General features: G+C 36.4%; 2 protein-coding genes across 2 annotated transcripts; both read left to right on the top strand.

The window, feature by feature from the left end:
• The first annotated feature begins 3,472 nt into the window (after positions 1-3,472).
• LOC114540589 lies at positions 3,473-5,445 on the top strand. The gene is made up of 2 exons (XM_028560712.1): positions 3,473-4,602; positions 5,355-5,445. Exons 1-2 carry the CDS (start codon positions 3,473-3,475, stop codon positions 5,443-5,445), a joined length of 1,221 nt encoding a protein of 406 aa, XP_028416513.1.
• A 9,057-nt stretch (positions 5,446-14,502) lies between these two features.
• LOC114540601 lies at positions 14,503-19,535 on the top strand. Its single transcript, XM_028560724.1, has 3 exons — positions 14,503-14,532; positions 16,510-19,335; positions 19,440-19,535. The coding sequence occupies exons 2-3, from the start codon at positions 16,531-16,533 to the stop codon at positions 19,533-19,535; spliced, it is 2,901 nt and encodes a 966-aa protein (XP_028416525.1). The 5' UTR covers positions 14,503-14,532; positions 16,510-16,530.
• Positions 19,536-24,153: the final 4,618 nt, after the last annotated feature.

The raw sequence follows: 24,153 nt of genomic DNA, 5'->3' as shown, positions 1-24,153 counted from the left end.
ATTTTGTGTAGGTCTGCACGGTAGAAAATCTCTGGTCACTTCCATACGAGGATGATCCTAGCTTTCAAAGAGGAAGATCTCGCCGGCACAAGACAAAATCAGTGATAAGGAATATTAACAAAGAAAATTAGACAATAACACAATTAGACTGGTTCTGTAGAGTGTTTTAGAAAACTGCAACTGGCGTAATTTATCACTAATTGATCCGTAATTGAACTTTGTGTGGTTATTCTAATGTCAAATACGTCAAATATCAGAAGCATAATTTGTCGCACGGATATTGAAATGTTCTCTGCAATATCAACTTATGGTAATTATAGTGTTTTTGACACACCCTGTATGACACCCACACAACGACAATTTTGAATGCATGACTTGAGTTCATTTAATAACTAACAGGATACCATCAGAGTGTTTGGTGTATTCTTGTTCGCTAGGTTTGTGAACATTTCTTAGCGTCTATTTAGTTTGGTTCTGACTTAAATCTCGCTGGATTATGGCGACGTAGTTGGATTATCGGTTCCAATAATTGATAAAGGTACGTTCTTGTCTCTTTCTTGAAGATTATAAATCATTTTACTTCGTCAACAGCGAAGTATGCTAGACACGACATAGCCGTCTCGCGTCATGTTAAAACGTTTAGTAAAACCTTGAATAAAATCCAAAATCTAGCTCCGAAATATACTTTATTCGTCTTACTATAGCATATCATGTTGGTTGTCAATAATGAACCGATTGGCTTCAGCAAATTTGTCTTTTATAACTGTATAGTAAAAGTGAATTAATTGTTGCTAGGGCTCAGATATTAGGTCATAGGACTTAGCGCGTCATTTATGGTAGTAATTGGCAAATTTATATTTGTTTTATCTGAGGACCATTTCAACCATCGTCCTGTTTATATGTCACCAGTTTCAAATTGTTTATTCCACTGTCAAATTGACTCCATTAGCTTTCGCTAATTCTTCGACGACTGCGACAATCAATTATGAGCAGAAGACAGCGCCTTCGAATCATTTTTATGTTTTAATTCCTTGCATAAATTTATCACCAGCTCATTGTTGTCTTCAGAAGTTCATTTCAGCTGATATTTATATTGGAGCAGCAATAACCGAATATTAACATATAATTTAAGTTGAAACTGAAATATCTAAAAAACTACTGATAAATATTGAATGAAAAGTATTTCACATGAAATTATTTGATCATCGAGCACTAGAAAGTGTTGGGATCATCAGCAAGTATTATCATTCATGTGAGATTTTCGAGTGTCAACGTTCCTCTTAGAAATGCATGTGTTAATATGTTTGTGTGGACGCATTGATATTATTTTGACAATGTTTCATTAGTTTTGAATTGGCTTTTTCAGTAAAATATCGATAGTTTATATTTAAAGTACTTGGTGTTTACTCAATGTTTGAAGTCAACGTTAGTTGTGGTTTTACCAGGTTTCAAAATATATATCAGAGATCTCGACACAAGATGAAATCAGTAATACGAAGTAATTACGCGCATTAGGCCGAAAAACACCACGGGCATTTTGCAACATTGAGTTGCCATACCATCAAAGTGTTTGGTTTATTCTTGTCTGCTGGATTTGTGAACATTTTTTTGCGTTGATCAATTTATTTGTGGCGTAAATCTGTGGAATTATTTCTACGTCGTGAGTGATCACATTTCGTAGTCATAGGTACGTTTTTGTCTCTCTCTTTAAGATGTAAATAATTTTATATCTTCAACAGCGGAAGTATGCTAGGCCCGGCACAGCGCAGTGGCGTAATATTAGGAAGCTTTAGCAGCGGACTACGTATACGAGTACGACTACGCGATCAGCCAAAACTCGTAGTCGCCAAGCTTTTGAGTACGAAATTTGCCAAAAAAACTCGTACTCATGCAAAATCCCGGTGACTACGAGTTTTGGCCGATGGCGTAAGCAAACAACGCGTGAGAATGACGAATCTCGTACTCGTAGTTCCCTATTATAACGTTCAGCAAAACCTCGAATAAAATCAGTCGTAAATTTCGTTCATAATATCCTTCATTCGTCTTAATAGTGAACATGCACAATTCAACGAGAACGAACGACAATGCAGTTATGTTAATAAGTGTTATGTAAATATAAAACAAAACACATTTGTACCAAACTGCTTGTACACATACATAAATACATAATTACAAATATCTTAATTTTTGGATAATCCAAATAATGTCGAAATGACGTTCAACCATTACACATTTGATGTTAGGACTTAGGGTTTCGGTTTATACGTTTACGGGTAGCGATATTTTACTCAATGAATTTCTCTGTAATTATTCACATGTTTAATCATGCAATTTTTGCTTGGCTCGACCTTTTACAAATAAATTGAATAGCCATGCCATAATTATGCTGTGTTTTCTTTGGGGTTCATCCCTATTTACATTCATACGGTTACACAACGAACAAGGGAAGAAATAATTCTACACATGCAAATACATAATTACAAGACAAATCAATTTCATTTCTTGATTAATTGTTCTTCGCCCTATACCTTAAAAGTTATTTATTTAATCGCAGCGTCATGCACGGGGAAATTACGGAAACGTGCACAATGCTTCTTTTATGCTATATATTGTTTGTCTTTGTCTTTAAGCCTGGCGCACACTGCTGCACTTAACACTCACACATAACAATTTTCACCTGCACATTTTGCGGGGACAAAATTAAGATATTCTGCCATTTGTGTGTTTGTGTCGTAAAATTGAGCACGAACAACAAAATATGTCAATTTAGCTCCCACAGACTAGGAAATTACCACGAGTGATAAGTGTGCAATGTTGACAAGTGTGCGCCAGGCTTAATACTGCATTTCATGCTTCAATAATGACAAACCAATATCACCTTCCAGTGGATACGTTGTTTAGCTTCTGTAAAGATTCCAATTTGTTTATTTTTCTATTTCTCCATGCCAGGGAATGCATTCTCACCTGTTTAGTTCATCATAATACGTCATCGTTTGTCATTGTATTTCCCGAGATATTGCCCTCATAATACATTCGGTCCACGTGGTATGACTGAATACCATTTACCCACAATAGCATTAGATATATGTAGCCCTACCTGGGGTTTTTTAAACGAAACCCATTGAGCATTAACACCCATTTGTTGCAGTAAAACTTGTGCAATGTCATGGCTTCTGTCAATCTGCAAGAAAAGGCAAATTTTACAAGACTCAGTAGACTTCTAGTTGACAAAGGAACTGAGGCTTTGAGAAATACATTTGATACCATCCATCCACCTGTTAGTCTACCCAGAGTACTGGCTGCAAAAAAAACATCTCTTCAAGCGTTAAAACCTCGAGTTATTAACAATTCCCAGTGGGATTTACTGTTTCCTCCGTCTGGCAACCCACAAGATTCCAAAAACTTTGATGTCACATTACTTACAGTTCTATTCCGGAACATTTGTGGTTTTCCATCAACAGGATGGGGTGTAATGCCTCCGGATACTGATAGGTCAACGCAGGCGAATATCACAAGAATCAAGTGTTACAGAAATGAAGTTATTGCACATGTAACAAGAACTCAAGTTGACAATTCAAAATTTGAGTCTTTAGTGAAGAAAATTGCGCAGGCATTGGTAGAATTGGGCGTTTTACAGAGTGATGTCGCCGATTTAAAAAAATGTCCTCTTGGGCCTGAAGAAGAAGTGTATGTGCAAAAGCTTAAAGATTGGAAACTGCACGAAGATGAGTGTATTAAAATGCTTGCAACAATGACACAAATCGTTGAAGAAACCCGCGATGGAGTAAATATATTATGCCAGTCTTTGTTGAAGAAAAGTGAGAATGAAACCCTTGAAACGTCTCTCAAGCGTACGTTATCAATACCCGAGGATACCAATGCTGAAAAAAATTATGCAAGATGGCGTGGTGAAGATGTATTACGTAAACTTGCCAAACATAATTTCAAGAATAAAATTCGAAGAAAAGTGAAATTTTTCCTACCAGGAACAAGAGAGTGGTTGTTAAGGGAAGTTGACGAATGGTTTTGTAGCAGTGATAGTGAGTCAAGAATAAAGTTAATAACAGCTGGACCAGGATTTGGTAAAAGCGTGTTTGCCGCTAAAATCTGTGAAGATTTTGAGAAGAATGGAAAGCTGGCTGCTTGTCATTTTTGTGATTTCAGTGATTCAAATTTAAGAGATCCTATGGCGATGTTGGAGTCTCTCGCAAGTCAGATGTGCAAGAGCGTCTCTGGTTTTAAAGAGGAGCTCCTTGATCAGTTAGGACGACGTCATCAAATCAAAAACCTCAAAGATGCCTTTCAAATATATTTGCAAAATCCCCTAGACGAATTGGAAATAAAAGAGGCACGTTTAGTCGTGATCGATGGCTTGGATGAAAGTGCTGCTCATAATAAGAATGAAATTACCCATCTGATTGCTGAATATTTTCTTGATCTTCCAGAGTACATCAAAATCCTGGTCACGAGCAGGCCAGAGATTTCCGTTGCTGATCTAAGACTAAGAGACGATCAAAAGACAGACATTTCCAATGTTGATGACAACAATAACTCCGATCTTAAACTTTATTTTAAAGAATATTTTCCAAGTTTAGTCGGCAGGTTTGTGATACGAATTGAGATGAGCGATGATTTCTATGAGGATCATCCATATCGTTACCCTCTTTGGCAAAAAAAAACTATAACTAGTTTACTTTCCATTTTTGTTGCCAAATGCCAGGGCTCATTTCTCTATGCATATCACTTTCAATCTGGGCTAAGAGCTCGATATGATCTTGAGAAGATAACAGATAATGACGTCATGGAATTTCTCCCAGAAGGACTGCATTCTGTTTACGAAAGATATTTTAAACGCCTTAAAGACGAGCTTAGCGACATAAAACATGAAAAGTTTGAGGTGTTGAAAATTTTCGAAATCCTGGCTGCTTCAGAAGGACCTCTTCCCCTCACTTTCGTCGCTCAGGCTTTTGGTTTAGCTCCAGATTGTCGCGAAACGAAAGACATCATTAACAAAATTAATGAAACCGTATCGTGCTTGTTGTACGTTTCAGATGACATGTTAACCGTTTTTCACAAATCCTTTATTGATTGGCTTCTAGCAAAGGGCTACAAAGATCACCAGTATACTGTCAAGGTCAATGATGGACATAGATCGCTTTGGCCTTTATGCGAAAAGGTTTTTAAAGAAATCGTGGAAAGTTTTCGCTCAGGAGTTGAGGTGAAGTTTACTCATGACGTGAAATACGCTCTAAAACATGGTTTAAAACATCTAGAAAAATGTGGAATGGAGGAAGCTGTGTTTTGGTCAGTTGATGTTATTATCGTATGTTATATGATAACTGAAATCGATTCAGATGTATTGCAGCGTTTCTGGTTCAAATCACTCCAAAGCTCCTGGATCAAAAACGAAGATTTACGTGCCCGTATTTCGTACCATCTAATTGAATTTGACTCTTTTCATCATGCCCTGAAAGACATGAAGCTGTATTTCATGCATTCAAAACACGTTGTTTCGAACATATGCTCACAATGGTATTTACAAGCAGTTCTTACCCGTTCTCCAGAAGGTTATTTCAGCGATGATGAGAAGAAAATCGCGGAGACGCTACTATCAAACTTTTCACCTTTTGTCGAGTCGAATTCTTACGAAGTTTCAGTTTTGCCGCGAGCAGTCTGGAAACCCAGTGACTTTGGTAATATTACAGCTGTTGCTTTATCTAATGATGAAAAAAGTGTAGCAGTTGTAATAGATAATTTTATCCATGTGATATCCCTACCAAATTTAGTTGAAATTATGAGTTGTTCAACAAAATTGGAAAGCATTTCTTGCTGTACATTTTCTCCAGACGATTCGCTCATATTATTTGGTAAACTTGAAACGGCGTTTAACATTGCTAAAAGGAAGGAAGCCCCATTTTTCCCTGGAAATGAAGAGACGTTCGAAACCTGTGCATTTTCCCCTAACGGCAAAAGACTGGTGACTAGCGACGGTTCAAATACCATTAAACTATGGGACGTTGCTAAACAAAAAATGCTGTCGTCGCTTTGTGCTGGATTTCCTGTTGGTTGGTGTTTTTTTAGCGTCACAGGGTTATTTATTATTGCAAAATCAAAAACTTCATCTTATCTGGGTTATTGGTTTTGTGTTTGGAACGCCATCACATTGCAAAGAAGTGATAAGCGAAAATTATCTCACGGGGAAAGGGAGAAATCAGTTGTGTTAAAGAGAAGGAAATGTGAACGATGTTTTCAGCGAGGATTTGAGCAACCAAATTTTAAACACTTGGAAATAAGGACTGAAATTAATAGGAATTATATGATTTCGTGTCCGTGGATCTGCAAATTTGAGGAGTGTATTATTTCTCCGAATGAATATCGTTATTCGAGTGACACAGAAAGTATTCCTTTGACTGTGATTGTTGCTTGGAACTATCTTGCTTCAGCTAATCGACAGATTTTTTTTAATCAACTCAATCAAATGTCACGTTTAGGGGATAATCTGTGGCTCTATTCAGAAGATAAAAAACTAATTGTCTTTAAGACATTAGCTCCTAAACAAGAGCAATCCTGTCTGTCACAGCCAATGTTCGTTAATTCGAGTTCGTTTTCTCCTGACGGCTCTCAACTTGCATCCTGCAACTCAGATGGATATATCAACGTATGGAATGTCTATACCAGCCAAGTTCAACAACGTTTCATCAGCAGTCAATGTGGGTCAATGTTTTTATGCTGGTGGTCGGAAGATTTCTTGTTTGTGATTAGTGAATTTAACGACATTCTCAAATTAACGCGATACCCGGTAGATGACAAATTAGAGATCTCGTCTACTCACGGTCAGTACGTGGCGCTAGACGACTTGTCTGATATCAGTCATTCAAAGCCGATTGGTTTTTCTGAAGGCTTTGTCAGCTTTGCTCTTGGATGGAACGAACCTGTGAAAGTTCTCGATGTCAGAGATGTTAAAGGTCCTTTAATGATCAATTTACCCGGAATTCAGCCTCAGATGGAAGTGGAAATTTCCAGAAAAAAAGAATGGAGAAGTAAGACACCTCCTTCCCTCCGTTTGTCTGGGAGTTCATCTTGGGCAAGTGATAGCACTCCCTTGCCTCCCTAACTGGGGTTACAGTTTGTTAAGAGGAGATTTGTTTTTATGTCGTGTATTTTGGCGGGAAAACGTTCAAATCTTTTCGGCGTACCACTCATTTATTTTACTTTTATTCTTTAGATTATGTTGAGAACTAAGTTTTGAACTGTATTTTGTGATTGCAAAACACCAAACGATATAAGAGTTATTTCAAAATATAATGCGGCTATATAAATATAAATGTCAACGCCATTATCACTGAAATGAATACAAAAGTATGTAGCTTCGAATTAAGTGTCCTTTTCTTCTCGGCGTATCCCGAGAAATCTTTTAATTTTCACAATATTTTGAGATTTTACTGCAAACAAACTTTGTAGATGCTTTTTAGGTTCGCAAAACATGATCAATGTTGAAAATTTTAGTGCTGTTGCTTGAAGATATATTATAAACTGAGCATTTATAACGCGACATAGAAAAATATCTTCTCTTAAACAAAACAAAGATGACATCTTGAATACATCTGAAAACAAAAAAAAAAGAAACATGTCCTAAATAACTGTAACCAATGCCAGTCGTTTGATGGTGTTGTTTAAGATGTTCATTATGGTAGTTACAGTCATGTTGCTGGTGATAATTCTCATCTATGATAGTGGTGATGGTGCTGGTCTATACGATGGTGCTGATGGTAATTGCGCTGGTTATGAAAATAATGGTAGAAATTGTAGTAACTATATTAGCTGTATTTTGTTCACGAAGTTTGATGCTGATGAAAAAGAAGGATGACGGAACTCAGTGGCGTCATGCACTGGAACGATAATTGGGGGAATTGCATGAATATTCATATATTCAGTTCTGCCCGACGGGTTTCTTTTGAGAGTGCATGCAATAGCTTAGAATAGAAATACGTGGGGTAGAACTGAATAAATTATATACACCCCTGATGGAACTGCAAGAACTATGTACATTACAGGGACATTTTTTTAGCTGGAGAGGAAGATATTTATAGTCTGGAGCGGGAACTGGAAAATTGTAAAAACGTGCGTGAAATTTAAATAATAATATGTTCAAGATATCTGATGTTCATAAAAAAGAAGGTCACGAAACAAAGAAGGGCCCGTTTTCCACTAGGCGAATTTATTCGCGCGACGCGAAGCGATATCCGAAATCCAGTGGTATGATTGGCTTGCAAAAAAATTCGCTCCAAAAAAAAAAGATCAATTCCTACTTTTTATCTGTTTGCGCGAACAAATTCGCCTAGTGAGGAACGAGCTTTAGGCGTGTTTCAAACGTCGTTTTTATTTTTAATGCGTTCGACATTGTGAATTTAGAAACCCTACAGATGGTCGTGTATCATAATTTAATATACTCAAGCTTAGATTTTTATTTAACACTATAGGTAGCTTATTTGTAAGCAAACTAACATCAAGTGGTAAATTAGGATTTTATGACTTCGAACGTGCCTGGTCCACACAAGAACACATGACAAGAATATTGCTTAATGTTTAAATGGTAGCCTACTGACAGCATATATTGTAAATTTGTACTTTGTAAAGATTTGTATTTTTGTAAACCATTTTATGCTTTCACTTTGTTGTTGAAATTTCTTATTTCGGTGTTTGCTAACATCCCCTAAGTTGTCTCAACATCCCCTAAGTTGTCTCAACATCCCCTAAGTTCTCTCAACATCCCCTAAGTTGTCTTTAAGACTGCAACAGTGGCTCCGATAGATTTGAATTTTCCTATTGTGGTAATTTCTCCCATGCTGGAATTCCAGCAATGTCGAAACAATTGGAAAAATGTGGTTCGCTTCCAATCACTTTTTTATTGCCTGGCTTCTTAAGGCTGTCTTCCACTTAAGCTGCGTCACACGGTACCGGATCCACTCATCACGACATCTTCGTTTGCCGTTATGAAGCAACGATTATTAGTAAACGATTATTAATTTCATAAATTTGGTATATTTATTGAGGACACCGATGTCTTTCATTAATTAACTTCAAAATTCGATCTGGTCCGATAGTAATCCGGTACCTTGTAAACGGGGCTTTAAGTGTTTTTCATACGCAGGTACACCACGGAAGAATGCTTTAACATTTTTATTATATACCAAAATTGGTAGAAAACTAATACTTTCGATTTATTCACTTTTTCAAAAATAACATGTATAATGATTTAGACATCCGTGTGTGTACGTGCGTATGAAAAACGCGTGCGTGGGAGACAGCCTCAATAGAATAGAAAAAAAGGTAAATTATCAGAGATTTGTTAGACTTGGACTTTACTTGTTAGATTTGGAATTTTTCCCTAAATCCTCGATCTTAACTGAATTTCTCACTTCTCTATGTTCTCCCCAGTGTTTTTAAAGGCGGTATTTAAGCGGTTATTGCCATTCTCTAAAAATATATGATTTAGATATATCGTTCCAGTTTTGTAACTTCAGTTCGCTGAGCCATATAGCTCAGTGGCTACACCCAAAACCTCACCCAGTTCCTGTTCTCTTTGAGTCTTTGTATTTCTTCAAAGTCTGTGTTCGTTTTTTGTCAAAATGATCGTATTCTTGGACTAAAAGCTCCCAAAGTGATCCTGATTCGTCTTGGGTGACCAACGTATTGATTGAGAAAGCTGAAGTTGTTTTAACAGGGTTTATCGACGCATACAAGTACAAAAACAAAGACATACGGCTTTGCACTGGTCGTGGTAAATACAGACTAGACAAGACCAGATTGTCGAAGGTATGTGCTAGATTCCTTGTGAGATTTCTCTCATATTGCGATATACGTGCGCGTCCTTGTCTATTTTGCTTTAAATTACAATATTTTGAACGGATGGTTTGATTTATATTGTCTTTTCTTGAGTATATTGCTCATTGTTGGTTTAATATATAATTATATATTGCTTAGTCGACAAAAATATTCACAATCTGATTTTGCTGGGTACGTGAGGAATTTATTTTTCAACGTTTTGTTGTTAATATCGTATGCAAAATAATACACCAGTCAGCGCTATAGTTTTGTTTCATCAGTTCTGCTATAAAATGGTCGTATTAAACACATCTAATTTTCAATTTATATACATAGTGCTACCCTAGTTTTATTAATAACACGGGAAATCTATTGACTAATTTATTTAGACCAAAGTCCAGAAATATCTTTTAGGGAGAATATAATCATTTCATTAATTTCTTACATGTCTAAAACATTTTATTCATCTTAAAAATTTTATTCATTTAGTTTAAACATTTTATTCGACCCAGTGTTAGGAAAATTGTTCGGTAACAGATTTGGTTGAAACCATCCTGGAACTGGATAATATGTTCTAATATATTCTTCATGCAACTTCAAATGGTATTAAGTTTTATAGCTAAAACCCACCTGATCATGATCAAACAATATATGTCATATGAATGCAAATATAACATGACTAAAAGACTGAGATATATTTTACTAAATTTATAAATCATAATTTGGGTTTTCCAGTTCTATTAATCTTACATCCACATGCCAACACATTTTACACTATATGCATTTATTGTTATGGTTTCTTTCTCATGTATAATACCAGCTTGCATACAGCTAATTGATAAAAAGTCATCCTGTGGCTATCATGTTAACTATGTATTTAGACTCCACCATCTGTTTCAACCAAAAGTATTTTAACAAATACACTGGTCAGTCATTGATCAGTCCATCTAGTACAACAATATCTGTCAATCACTGAAATAAATTATCTGTCAGTTCAGCAATACTTTAGTTGCAAATATTTTCATTCATGAGGTTGGAACTTAATCAGCCCTAATGCAATCCCAGCTAATGTTTGACAGAGTTCTCTATGGCTTAGTTGAGTATTTTACATAATGACATTTCATGTAACATTTGTCACAGAAACATTATTAGACCAGAATTACAGATTACAAGTGAAATGTTGTAAGTAAATACTGAGGTGTCGTCTCTAGGGTGGTTGGGTGGTCTTCATAACAGTAATTGTATTTCTTATAAACCTAAGTTTGTTTATATTTTCATTTACGTATTAACACAACATAAATTCTCAGCCAAGTTAGATGAGCCATTGTGCGTTTATAAAAAAATTTCAGCTTCCCTGACACCGCCATGGCTGATCCCTGCACAAGATAATATTTTAATTTAAAGTATGATTCATGACGTTCTGTCAACAATGCGTGTGATGAAATCTCTACTGAGACTGAGTGCTTGTGAGGTTTTAAATTACAATCAATTTCCGTCTTCGTTTAAATGTATCTACATCGTGAATATCTTCTACGAATTTTGGTACATTTTTTAGCCATGTATTGAGATAATCGCTTTCATGATTTGAAAAGGTTCGTTTATGTCAATGTTAGTCGTGTTTTTTGAAGAGTATAAATGATTTTATGTCATCAACACAGTGAAGTCGTCACAGTCGTATCAGGTCTTGGGCAACACAGCGCTTTGTCTGTGGCGCGATGAAATAAAATTGCAAATTTCGTTTTTTTTCTTCCTTTCAATGTTCTTAAAGTGAGGTTTCAGGCGTTTGAGATGTGATTTATGATTCGTTGATTTATGATTCCACATTGCGATAAAAAGAGACATGCGTTTAAATTTCCGCGCATAATGTTAAATTCGTAAACGTAGTTGCTAGTCTATCTGCATGATGGCCAAATATTGGTCTGCATAATGCCGAAATGGTGGCGTTGTCAGTATACTCGTGTGATAGTGATACTTGAAATACATTGCACATTTCTCGCTTCTTTAAACATAAGGAATACAATTCCGAAATTGTTAACTCATCGCCAGAATAATATGATGTTACCGACCTTCCTATATGCCATTGCAGTCATATCCTGCAGCAACAAATTTTCAGACTGCAGTTTAAGACCCTCGTGTGACTATAGAGACGCATCATCCGTCTGTTATTATAAATACAGGGTATTAACCAGAAAACAGCTCTTGTACACGCGCTTTTTGCCACATAAATATTTCCCAGGATATTTTCCCATTTTCGATGCACTTATAAGTAAGGCGTGATTTTGTTTATGTTCGACATATTCGTCTACATATGGTTTTGCCCATGTAGATTATCACATTCTAAATTTTGAAGTAGTACGTTTGTTATTATAAATGATTTATCAGCAACACGGTAAAGTAGGCATGGTTGGTTGTATGTGCATGTAGGTGCAGAACAGCGCTGTGGCGTCGTATTGAATAAACTTGCATTATTAAATGCCTGGCACTGCACAGCGCTTCGTCGCGTTGTGGTCTTGTGTGATACTGATACTGGAAAAACATTCCTCGGGTTTTTTGCATTTTCTAAAAAATTCGTGTTTTCCGATCATAAATATAGCGACCTTGTCGAAAAAATTCGGACCAGAAGTTTGTGAAATTTACGATTAAAGTTCGATTTTTAGACTCTTTACTGGCGAAATTCCTAACATTCCATCGCGCGGCCAATGACGTAGGCAGTGTGACACAGCTCGATCTTTTGATATGTATTAGTATTACTACGATGTTATATAGCTGCGTCTATGTAGAATTAGGATTCCGGAGCGGTTTTGACGAATCCGCTTTTTGTAGTCACGAATTTTAATTTATAGACGGAATATAATTACAACATGAAAAATCGTAGCAGCCAGAAATGCACTTTTTATGCCGCGAGAGACTATATACCGCATCTTGAGGTTTCAGACGTACCGCATACATACCGCATATTATGTAAAAATATGATATCAACTATTGTAACCAATGTAGAGTAGTAACTAATACTAGAAAATTGCATTCCTAAAATTAATACGAAATATCTACATTAGGACTGAATATGTAGGCTATCTATCTATATTACTGACATCATATCATATTGACATTACACTGCATAAGCGTGCATGGTATACCATAATTAATGTTATGTAATTTGTAACTGCTTCAAACGCGATATACTTATTATATAATTTGCGTTCACTCACAATCACTCGTGATGCTCATATTGCGTGTTTTTGCACTTAAAATAAACCGGAATTTGATTAGTATTTTTCTCACCTCTACTTAGAAAACATCAGCTAGAATTGCGTGCTTTCTTTGCGCGACAGACACAGTGACACAGTGCATCTAGGCTTAGCTACCGCATTTCCCTCACGTCACAAAATTCAAACCTGCACTCGCACGCAATCGGTACAATCTTGCCCTATAAAAACACTGCGTTATGAGTTACAAAGCACTTTGAATTCAACAAGCATGGCTTCCAGCACGAAGAGAGCGAAGAGGGGAAAATTTTGCGTCAATAGAAAATATAATTCCTTTTGAAATGATTAAGACGTCTCCAGACAGTTTAGGTAAATTAAATAATTAAATAATAGAATTTTTTTAATATTTATCAAATGCCTACCAGGCTATACTAATACGAATTCATGTATTTCTTGTTTGTTTCAAGTGAAAATACATGCCTTATGCCATATAATAAACTTTTTATTAACCTTGCTTGCTCGGTCTTTACCGAGAATTATCGGACCTCGATCTTTTTGTACAAACTTCGCTCTTCGAGCTCGGTCTGTTCAAAAGGACCTCGGTCCGATATTTCTCGGTAAAGACCTCGCGCTCGGTTAATAAGAATTTATTATTCTTATTATAAAATGTCGGTATTTATTTAGTTTTGTCTTCTTAAATGGCCACGATACGAGGCTGAAACAGATGATGTTGGTTATATATACGGGAGTAAAGTTCTGTGATGTTTGTGTGATGTATACAGTTATAGAAACACGCGCAGGAGTTTGTGAGAACGAGAAATAATGAGATGAGCGGGTTTTCCACGTTATATTATTTATCTGCGAAACATCCACAAACTTACAACCTTAAAAATCAAAACTGTTTCATGATTCCAAGATGCAACGGCAACAGATTTAAGAAAACTTATATTATATCAAATCTTAGAATTAAGAATTATCAAAATTTGCTAGATTTTGATGGTTTTTTATTCTATGACCGAACCGAATGTATAGTTTTTATATAACCACATGCAGTGAAACTAGTTATTAAAATGTTTGCTATATATTATAGATACATTGTTTTAATCATACCTATTTTTTTTTTATTTGCGAAAATCATGTGTATTTCAACTTTAGGGCTGCGAAGTGATTTGTTTTAATAAACAGTGATAATAATATTAATTCTATTAAACAAAATTGAGGGTTTGTATAAGATCTGAAATATAAATACGGTCTCCGCTTCGTGGTCGTGCGATTTTTGGTAATGACGCATGAGCACTCCACTCAGTGCAATTACCATTATAAATACGCATCCCACGTGACACTCACATGACATTCTAGCTGCTGATTAATTGGGTGGGTTAAAGTTACGATGAGAATTTGTTCTTTCTAGGTTTTAAATCTACATTTCAGTCCATCTGTCCGTTATCCTTCCTGAGAATTTTGACCATGTAGTGGAATCATTATTTGAAGATTTGAGAAGGTACGTTTGTGTCAGTGTTGGTTACGTTCTTCGAATATTAACAATATGAGTGTCTATTGTATTCTATTAGGTGGCACAGTACAGAGCTGTGACGTCATTACGTTCTTCGAATATTAACAGTATGAGTGTCTATTGTATTCTATTGAGTGGCACTGTACAGAGCTGTGACGTCATTACGTTCTTCGAATATTAACAGTATGAGTGTCTATTGTATTCTATTAAGTGGCATAGTACAGAGCTTTGACGTCATGTTAAATGAACCGGTAACCAATATAGAAATAATTCATAACACGATTGCGAGGCTCGGGGCTAAAATATGAGAATTAAAATTTCCTGACAATAGTGATAATGCAAAGACTCAGGTGTGTATATTAAATGTATATGTGATGTTGCTACTCTGAGTCACCAACCGGACAAGCTGCAAGCTTCCCACCGTGGTCAAGCTAATATTTTAAGCTTGCCCGGTTGGTGACTCAGAGTAGCAACATCACAAATACATTCCTGACAATGATGAAACACTAAACAGCAAATAAGGCACATTAGTTTTTCCGAGACTAAGGATCGATCAATACAGTTTTATTTTAATAAACTCTCTGAGCGCGTAAGAGTCCTGTATAGACTTGCGAAAATATATAATCCAACTTCACCATTACCAGAAATTTGCGACATGATAATTTGCATTTATACTAATTTGCATTTAACTTTCAGCATAATGGCCTTCAACTTTTACTATTAAATACATATAGTAAATATACAAAACCTTAAAATGTCGTTGCCCTAGACCTTGCCCACTGTTTGCCGACCTCTGGGTCAATAGAACAGCCGTTTCCCAACGTTTTAATGATCGAATTACTTACCTTAGGTATTTCTACGTTCGGCCAACTGATTGTGAACAAATGTGTATATAGCCTTCGTATTGTTCAAGTTCCTGATAAAACTGATAATATTTTTTAAAATGATTGCAGTGAAAATTCGAGCCGTACAGAAAAGTTTATACACAAATACGAAAGACAATATCTTTAACAACTTTTTTTGGTATATTACACGTCAATTCATCAACTACCTGAATCGAAATATTCGAATCAATGTGAGCGATTTTATAAGTTCGTTGACAGAACACGGACAAAACTTTGAGCAATATATTTTTAAATTTGGCAGATTACAGAAATGCTCAAGCAAAAAAATTCGGCCACCAAAACGTCTCTAAACAGCTGCTCTACCGATCTAGAGGTCGGCAAACAGTAGGCAAGGTCTAGGTCAACGGCATTTTTAAGTTTTGTATATTTACTATATATATTTTATAGTAAATGTTGAAGGCCATTATGCTGAAAGTTAAATGCAAATTAGTATACATGCAAATTATCATGTCGCAAATTTCTGGTAATGCTGGTTACATGCTGAGGAGGCACAGGCATTATTCTGAAAAGACAGGTGTTTTATGGGATGAAGTATTATTTGTAAAAACAAATTATCGAGAGTCGGCTGAAACAGCTTTTAAAAATTTTCGTTTGAACTGAATGGAATTTATAAAAAACTTGTAAAAGACTAAAGAACGATAGTTTACAATCGGAAATGAGTCGGGTAGCAATAGATCTTAAATACACGAGATATTTTCATAAATCATTTGACATCAAAATACATTCAGATCATACCATGTCTATAAATGAGAACATTCTTTCAAAATTTATAATATCAATAAAAATCTCATTTCCACACACAAATAATACACCGGAATGTTTATGGAAATTCTAAAATTAAGCTCATGTGAGTTTGTCATATGGGTGGTAGCAAGTGAGAAAGGTTACTCCCGAAACAAATATCTCTTCACAAAATCATTTTAACAAGAAATCGCTTCATATAACACGATCCTTGCGACTTTCTTTTATGACAGAATCTCATAAAATATGTGAAAATCTACTCCATCCCATTCTTTTTCTCGGTGTACCCTATATAATTAATATGACCATTTTGTTACAGTAATTTTCGCTGCCCTACGCCATGGCTTCTGACGAACTGCGAGAAAAAGCAAATTTTACAAGACTCAGTAGACTTTTAGTTGACAAAGGAACTGAGGCTTTGAGAAATACATTTGATACCATCCATCCATCTGTTAGTCTACCTGGAGTACTGGCTACAAACAAAACATCTCTTCAAAAGTTAAAACCTCGAGTTATTAATAATTCCCAGTGGGATTTACTGTTTCCTCCGTCTGGCAACCCACCAGATTCGAAAACCTTTGATGTCACGTTGCTTACAGTTCTATTCCGGAACATTTGTGGTTTTCCATCAACAGGATGGTGTGTAATGCCTCCGGATACAGATAGGTCACAGCAAGCGAATATCGCAAGAATCAAGTGTTACAGAAATGAAGTTATTGCACATGTAACAACAACTCGAGTTGACAATTCAAGATTTGAGTCTTTATGGAAGAAAATCTCCCAGGCGATAGTAGAATTGGGCGTTTTACAGAGTGATGTCGACGATTTAAAAAAATGTCCTGTTGGGCCTGGAGAAGAAGTGTATGTGCAAAAGCTTAAAGATTGGAAACTGCACGAAGATGAGTGTATTAAATTGCTTAAAGTAATTGAAGTTCGTGTAAATAATGTAACACAAGTCGCTGAAGAGATGCGCGATGCAGTAAATGAAATGCGCCAGTCATTGGCCAAGCGTGCGCTATCAATACCCAGGGACACCATTCCTGAAAAAAAATCTCGCATGGAAAGTGATGAAGATTTATTGCGAAAACTTGCTAAGCATAATTTTAAGAGTAAAATTAAAAAAAAAGTGAATTTTTTCCTTCCTGGAACAAGAGAGTGGTTGTTAAGGGAAGTTAACGAGTGGTTTCAAATGTGTGAGAATGATTCGAGAGTAAAGTTAATAACAGCTGGACCAGGATTTGGTAAAAGCGTTTTTGCTGCTAAAATCTGTGAAGATTTTAAGAAGAATGGAAAACTGTCTGCTTGTCACTTTTGTGATTTCAGTGATTCAAACTTAAGAGTTCCTATGATGATGCTACAGTCTCTCGCAAGTCAGATGTGTGAGAATGTCCCTGGTTTTAAAGAGATGCTTCTTGATCAGTTAAAGCGACCTCATCAAGTCCAAAACCTCAAAGATGCCTTCCAAATATATTTGCAAAATCCCTTAGATGAATTGGAAATAAAAGAGCCACGTTTAGTCGTGATCGATGGCTTGGATGAAAGTGCAGCAGATAATAAGAATGAAATTACGCATTTGATTGCTGAATATTTTCCTGATCTTCCCGAGTACATAAAAATCTTGGTGACGAGCAGGCCAGAGATTTCCGTTGCTGATCTAAGACTAAGAGATGATCAAAAGACGGACATTGCCAATGTTCATGACAACAATAACTCAGATCTGGAACTTTATTTTGAAAAATGTTTTCCAAGTTTAGTTGGCAGGGAAGTGGATAAAAGGGAGATGAGCCAAGATTTCTATAAGGATCATCCATATCTATCATCTCATCACCGCTTTTGGCAAAATAAAACTATTAGTTTACTTTCCATTTTTGTTGCCAAATGCCAAGGCTCATTTCTCTATGCATATCACTTTCAATCTGGGCTAAGGGCTCGCTATGATCTTGAGAAGATAACAAATAATGATGTCATAGAGTTTCTCCCAGAAGGTCTGCATTCTGTTTACGAACGATATTTTAAACGCCTTGAAGACGAGCTTAACGCCATAAAACACGAAAAGTTCGATGTCTTGAATATTTTGGCAATGCTGGTTGCTTCCGAAGAAGATCTTCCCCTCACTTTCGTCGCTCAGGCTTTTGGTTTAGCTCCAGATTGTCGCGAAACGAAAGACATCATCAAAAAAATTAATGAAACCGTATCGTGCTTGTTGTACGTTTCAGATGACAGGTTAACCGTTTTTCATAAATCCTTTATTGATTGGCTTTTAGCAAAGGGCTACAAAGATCACCAGTATACTGTCAAGGTCGATGATGGACATAGATCGCTTTGGCTTTTATGCAAGAAGGTTTTTAAAGAAATTAAAGATAAAGGTGTTCGCTCGGGACTTGAGCTGAAGCTTACTAATGACGTGGAATACGCTCTGAAACATGGTTTAAATCATCTAGAAAAGTGTGAAATGGAGGAAGGTGTGTTTTGGTCAGTTGATGTTATTATCGTATGTTATATGTTAACTGTAATCCATTCATATGAATTGCGGCGTTTCTGGCGCAAATTACTCCAAAGTTCTTGGATTAAAAACGAAGATTTACGTGCCCGTATTTCGTACCATGTCATTGAATTTGGCTCTTTTGATCTTGCCCTGATTCCCGCGGGGCTGCATCACAGACATTCAAAACAAGTTTTTTCGACAGTATATTCACAATGTTATTTACAAGCGGTTCTTACATATCCTCCAGAAGGTTATTTTAGCGATGATGAGAAGAAAATCGCGGAGACGCTACTCTCAAACGTTACACCTTTTGTCGAGTCGAATTCTTACGAAGTTTCGGTTTTACCGCGAGCAGTCTGGATTCACAGTGACTTGGGTAATATTAAAGCTGTTGCTTTATCTAACGATGAGAAAAGTGTAGCAGTTGTAACAGAGAATATTATCCGTGTGATATCCCTACCAACTTTAGTTGAAATTATGAGTTATTCAACAAAATTGGTAAACATTTCATGCTGTACATTTTCTCCAGACGATTCGCTCATATTATTTGGTAAACTGGAAACGGCGTTTAACATTGCTGAAAGAAAGGAAGTTCCATTTTTCCTTGGAAATGCAGAGACATTCGAGACCTGTGGATTTTCTCCTAACGGAAAAAGACTGGTGACTAGCAACCGTTCAAACACCATTAAACTATGGGACGTTGCTAAACAAAAAATGCTGTCGTCTCTTTGTGCTGGATTTCGTGTTTATTTTTGTTATTTTAGCGCCACAGGGTCATTTATTATTGGAAATTCAGAATTTTCATCTTATCCGCGTTATTCGTTTTGTGTTTGAAACGCCATCACATTGCAAAGAAGTGATAAGCGAAATTTATCTCACGGGGAAAGGGAGAAACCAGATGTGTTAAAGAGTAGGAAATGTGAACGATGTTTTCAGCGGGGATTTGAGCTACCAAATTTTAAACACTTAGAAATAAGGACTCTATATAATAGGATATCGTGTTCGTGGATCTGCGAATGTGTGGAGTGTATTATTTCTCCGAATGAACATTGTTATTCGAATGTCACAGAAAGTATTCCTTTGACTGTGATTGTTGCTTGGAACTATCTTGCTATAGCTCCTCGAAAATATTTTTTTCATCGACGCAAAATGACACTTTTAAGAGATAATCTGTGGCTCTATTCAGATGAAGAAAAACTAATTGTCTTTAAGACATTGGCTCCTAAACAAGAGCAATCCTGTCTGTCACAGCCAACGGTCGTTTATTCCAGTTCGTTTTCTCCTGACGGCTCTCGACTTGCATCCTGCAACTCAGATGGATATATCAACGTATGGAATGTCTATACCAGCCAAGTTGAACAACGTTTCAAAAGCAGTCAATGTGGGTCAATGTTTTCATGCTGGTGGTCGGAAAATTTCTTGTTTGTGATTAGTGAATTTAACAGGAATGCCAAATTAACGCGATACCCGGTAGATAACAATCTAAATATCTTGTTTACTGACAGTCAGGACGTAGCGCTAGACGTCTTGTCTTATTTCAGTCATTCTGAGCTGATTGGTTTTTCTGAAGGCTTTTTCAGTTTGGCTCTCGAAAGGAATGAACCCGTGAAAGTTCTCGATGTCAGAGATGTTGATGGTCCTGTAATGATCAATTTGCCTGGAATTGAGCGTAAGATGAAAGTGGAAATCTCGCCTGGTGGTGCCTTTATCTCTGGTTGTAATAAGAATAAATGTTATATTTGGAAAAGAAATACCGAAAACCCAACTTCGTATGAAGTCTTTTATCGCCGTGACGCTGGAGGGTCTGACAGATTGCCTGATGTCGTAATTTTCAGCAATGATTCCAAAGTCGCAGTAGTCCTTCACCACAAGGACAACACTGATGGGAGTCAGATAATTGATCTGGGCACTGGTGATTCTCAAAATATAACTCATGCATTCCAGTCCGTTCTTTATTCGAGGTCATTTTGTTTTCACAAGTGTAGAATTGTACTAACTGTATCTAATCACCTGATAGCATTTTTTGACATGGACTCTGGCGCTATTCTCAACACTTTCTATCAACCATACTTTGAGACTTTTTTGCCAAGCCAAAGAATTCAACTTTCCCTAAAAGAGGACGTGCTTGCTTTTCCTGACAACAAAGGTGATATGGTGTTTCTTCGACTGTCTATTCCACCAAATCCTTTGTTGGACGATATCAAGCGAAGTGCAGTTCCTTCGTTGGACGATCGTAAGCGAGGTGCAGTAGTCAATCCTTTCTTTAACCGGAACAAAGTCGTCTTGCGGAAAAAGGTTTAGACTGCTTTTAAGAAAATCTACACAAAACTGTATATTTTCTTAGATGTTTGGTTTCCCCACAAGTGGTTTATACCAATTAAATGCGAATATCTTTGTTTTTAAAAAAAACTGAAGTGAACTCGTTCACACGAGGACGAAAAACAATAGGAGAAGACTTAGTTGATAAAGACTTTGTTATGAACGACAGATGTTTTGGAATTGATTTTTCAGTCAGGATATTTCATAATGGATTTAGTGAACAATAACATGAAAAACTATCATCAAGAACATTGTTTTTGGAGAAGCGGCTAGAAAGAGGGAGATAGAGGGAGAGAGTGGATAGTTTTGTTTTGAAAGTTTTCCTCAGTTTTTCTGTTCCGCAACGAATTGCAAGAAATGTTTTAAAACTTCAACAGTGGCTCCGACAGATTTGAATTTTCCTATTGTGGTAATTTCTCCCATGCAGCAATTCCAACAATGTCGAAACAATTGGAAAAAATGTGGTTCGCTTCCAATAATTTTTTTTTTGCCTGGCTTCTTAAGGCTGTCTTCCACTTAAGCTGCGTCACACGGTACCGGATCCACTCATCACGACATTTTCGTTTGCCGTTATGAAGCAACGATTATTAGTAAATGCTTATTAATTTCATAGATTTGGTATATTTATTCAGGGTTCAGACATTAAAAAACACCGCTGTCATTCATTAGCTTCAAAATTTCACCTGATGGTAATCCACAATCTTGGAAAAAATATTGGGAGACTTTTTTCGAAGTCTAACCGGATTTCCAGTTATGTACAGCAAATGTACCAATTCTCTCAACCAAAAGGCAAGTTGCCATAAATCCCCCCCCCCTCCCCCAATTACAATGTTGTTCAGTTTAATGACAATTTGGAAGAGATACAACACTAGTTCAACATTGTAATGCGGGGGGGGGGGGGGGAATGTCAAAATTAGGAAAGTCTACGAATTTTTTTCCAGGATTGTCTGAAAAATGGGAAATAGCTAAAAGTTTGTAATGTTAATTAGAAAAAATTTTAAACTATAATTCCACCATTTTGCAGTCATATAATCGTGGCAACTACTTCTCCGTTGCAGTAGGCATTTTGGGGATGATGGAGGAAAATCGGGGGGGGGGGGGCTGACGGTTAATTTGCGTTCAATTTTGTACATAAATGATATTTTCTAAAATGAGCATTTTGCATACGTTTTGATTTTAATAGCATAAAAGGTCGCGAATTGGCAATATTTAAAAAAAAAATTATTGCAATTTATTATTTTTATGTATTTTGTACTTTAGATGGTTAAAAAAACTGCCAAAAAAGTGTCTTTGGGGCATTCTGCTCAAATTAGGGCGGCATGTCAGCTTTCAAAAGTCCGCGGGTCGAGGCTTTTAAAAATGTTTCCTCAGTACTCTAAAGCTGCTATATATAAACATGCCAAGAAATCTTTAAATGGTGAGCCTGTTTTTGATAAAAGAAGACAAAATAAAGAAAGACCAACAAAGTTATCCCATCAAGACAAAAGGAGTGTAGTACGCTCGTTAAAAAATCTCCGAAAGAATGAAGGTTCGTTTACGTCCAAGCGTATTCAGTTGGACAGTGGTTTAAAGCATGTAACCAGCCGTACGGTACGGAATCGTTTAAATGCAGAAGGCTACTGGTATTTACAAACAAGAAAAAAAGGTCGTCTTCATGCCAAGGATCTGAAATCTAGAGCCAGTTTTTGCAGAAAGATAAGAAGGCAACACTTGGGTGTCGAATTTTGGGAACTGGTATATCCTTCTATTTAGATGGGAAAGGATTTCAGTACAAACGTAATCCTTACGACCAAGCACGTGCACCAGGTGCTCGAGAATGGACGAAACGGGGAGAAGGTTTAAAATTCAATTGCACAGCCAAGGGAAAAAAGGAAGGTGGTACGTATTAATGTCAATTTCATGGTTGCTATATCTTACGGCAAAGGCGTTGTCTTGTGTGAGCAATATGATGGAACGATTACTGGGAATAAGTTTGCCGAAATTGTTAAGTCATCTTTTCCCGAAACATTTAAAAAATCTTCAAACCCAAAAGGAAAACGGTTCCTCATTGATGGATGCCCAAGGCAAAATTCCAAGATGGCAAAGCAAGCTATCAAAAAAGTCGGTGGTTTAGTGTTTAAAATTCCTCCCAGAAGCCCTGATCTTAATCCAATTGAAAATTTTTTTCATTCGCTTACTGTTCGTTTAAATCATGATGCTGTTGAAAAACAAATCGTAAACGAAAACATTAAAGAACTGTCTAATCGGGTCAAAACAACCATGCTGAATTTCAGTCTGAGGAAATTGATAAAATCATTGACAGCATGGATAGAAGGATTACGGCGGTTATAAGAGAAAAGGGTCAAAGAACCAGGTACTGAGTGGATAGTTTAAAATGTCATTTATCCTTTGTAGTCTTTGACAAGAGTGTCGAACTTTTACCAGTGTAAATAACTCAGCAAATTGCACATTATACATGCTTTAATGCTAATTTTAACTCATGTATAACTATTATGCAGAAACATTTGCTTTTTATAAACTTTTCTATGTAAAAACTAATATTAGTTCTAGCAACACTCTAAGCATACAAGGCTTAGACTAAAATTATCGCATGTTATATCATGTTACACTATGTGTTACACAACGTGTTAGACCAAAATTACTATATTTTACTATAGTTTTTGACATGTTACAACATGTTACACCTACTTTTTAAAGAAACTATAGTTATTTAAAGACTAGGTGTAACATGTTGTAACATGTTAAAAACTATAGTAAAATATAGTAATTTTAGTGTAACATGTAGTGTAACATGGCGTAACATGTATATTTTAGACTTCTTATAAAGTGTATATAGTACAAAGCCTGTGCTGTGATAAACCGTATCATCGCATTTGTTTACATACTGATACGCGCTGTAGTATCCATCGTGGTCAGAGAAATTGACAATTATACCGTGTTGCGCTTCAAGACTTTTTTTGGCTTCCAGCCATCTTTTGGGACCACTAAGCTTCAAGGCTACGTGGTAATGAAGACCACCATCTAAGTGCTTTTCTAAGCAACATGCCCAATGTTGTGGAACGACTTTGCTGCGGTTCGATGTAAAGGCCGCGACTACAACTTTAGCAAAAGATTCCCTTGAAGGAAATTTCTTCAAATCCGCTCTACTGTAAGTGACCA

Source organism: Dendronephthya gigantea, unplaced genomic scaffold (genome assembly GCF_004324835.1).
Source record: "Dendronephthya gigantea isolate DGI-Jeju-01 unplaced genomic scaffold, DenGig_1.0 000242F, whole genome shotgun sequence".
Taxonomy (NCBI): domain Eukaryota; kingdom Metazoa; phylum Cnidaria; class Anthozoa; order Malacalcyonacea; family Nephtheidae; genus Dendronephthya; species Dendronephthya gigantea.
This window is presented reverse-complemented; position numbering and strand designations above follow the sequence as displayed.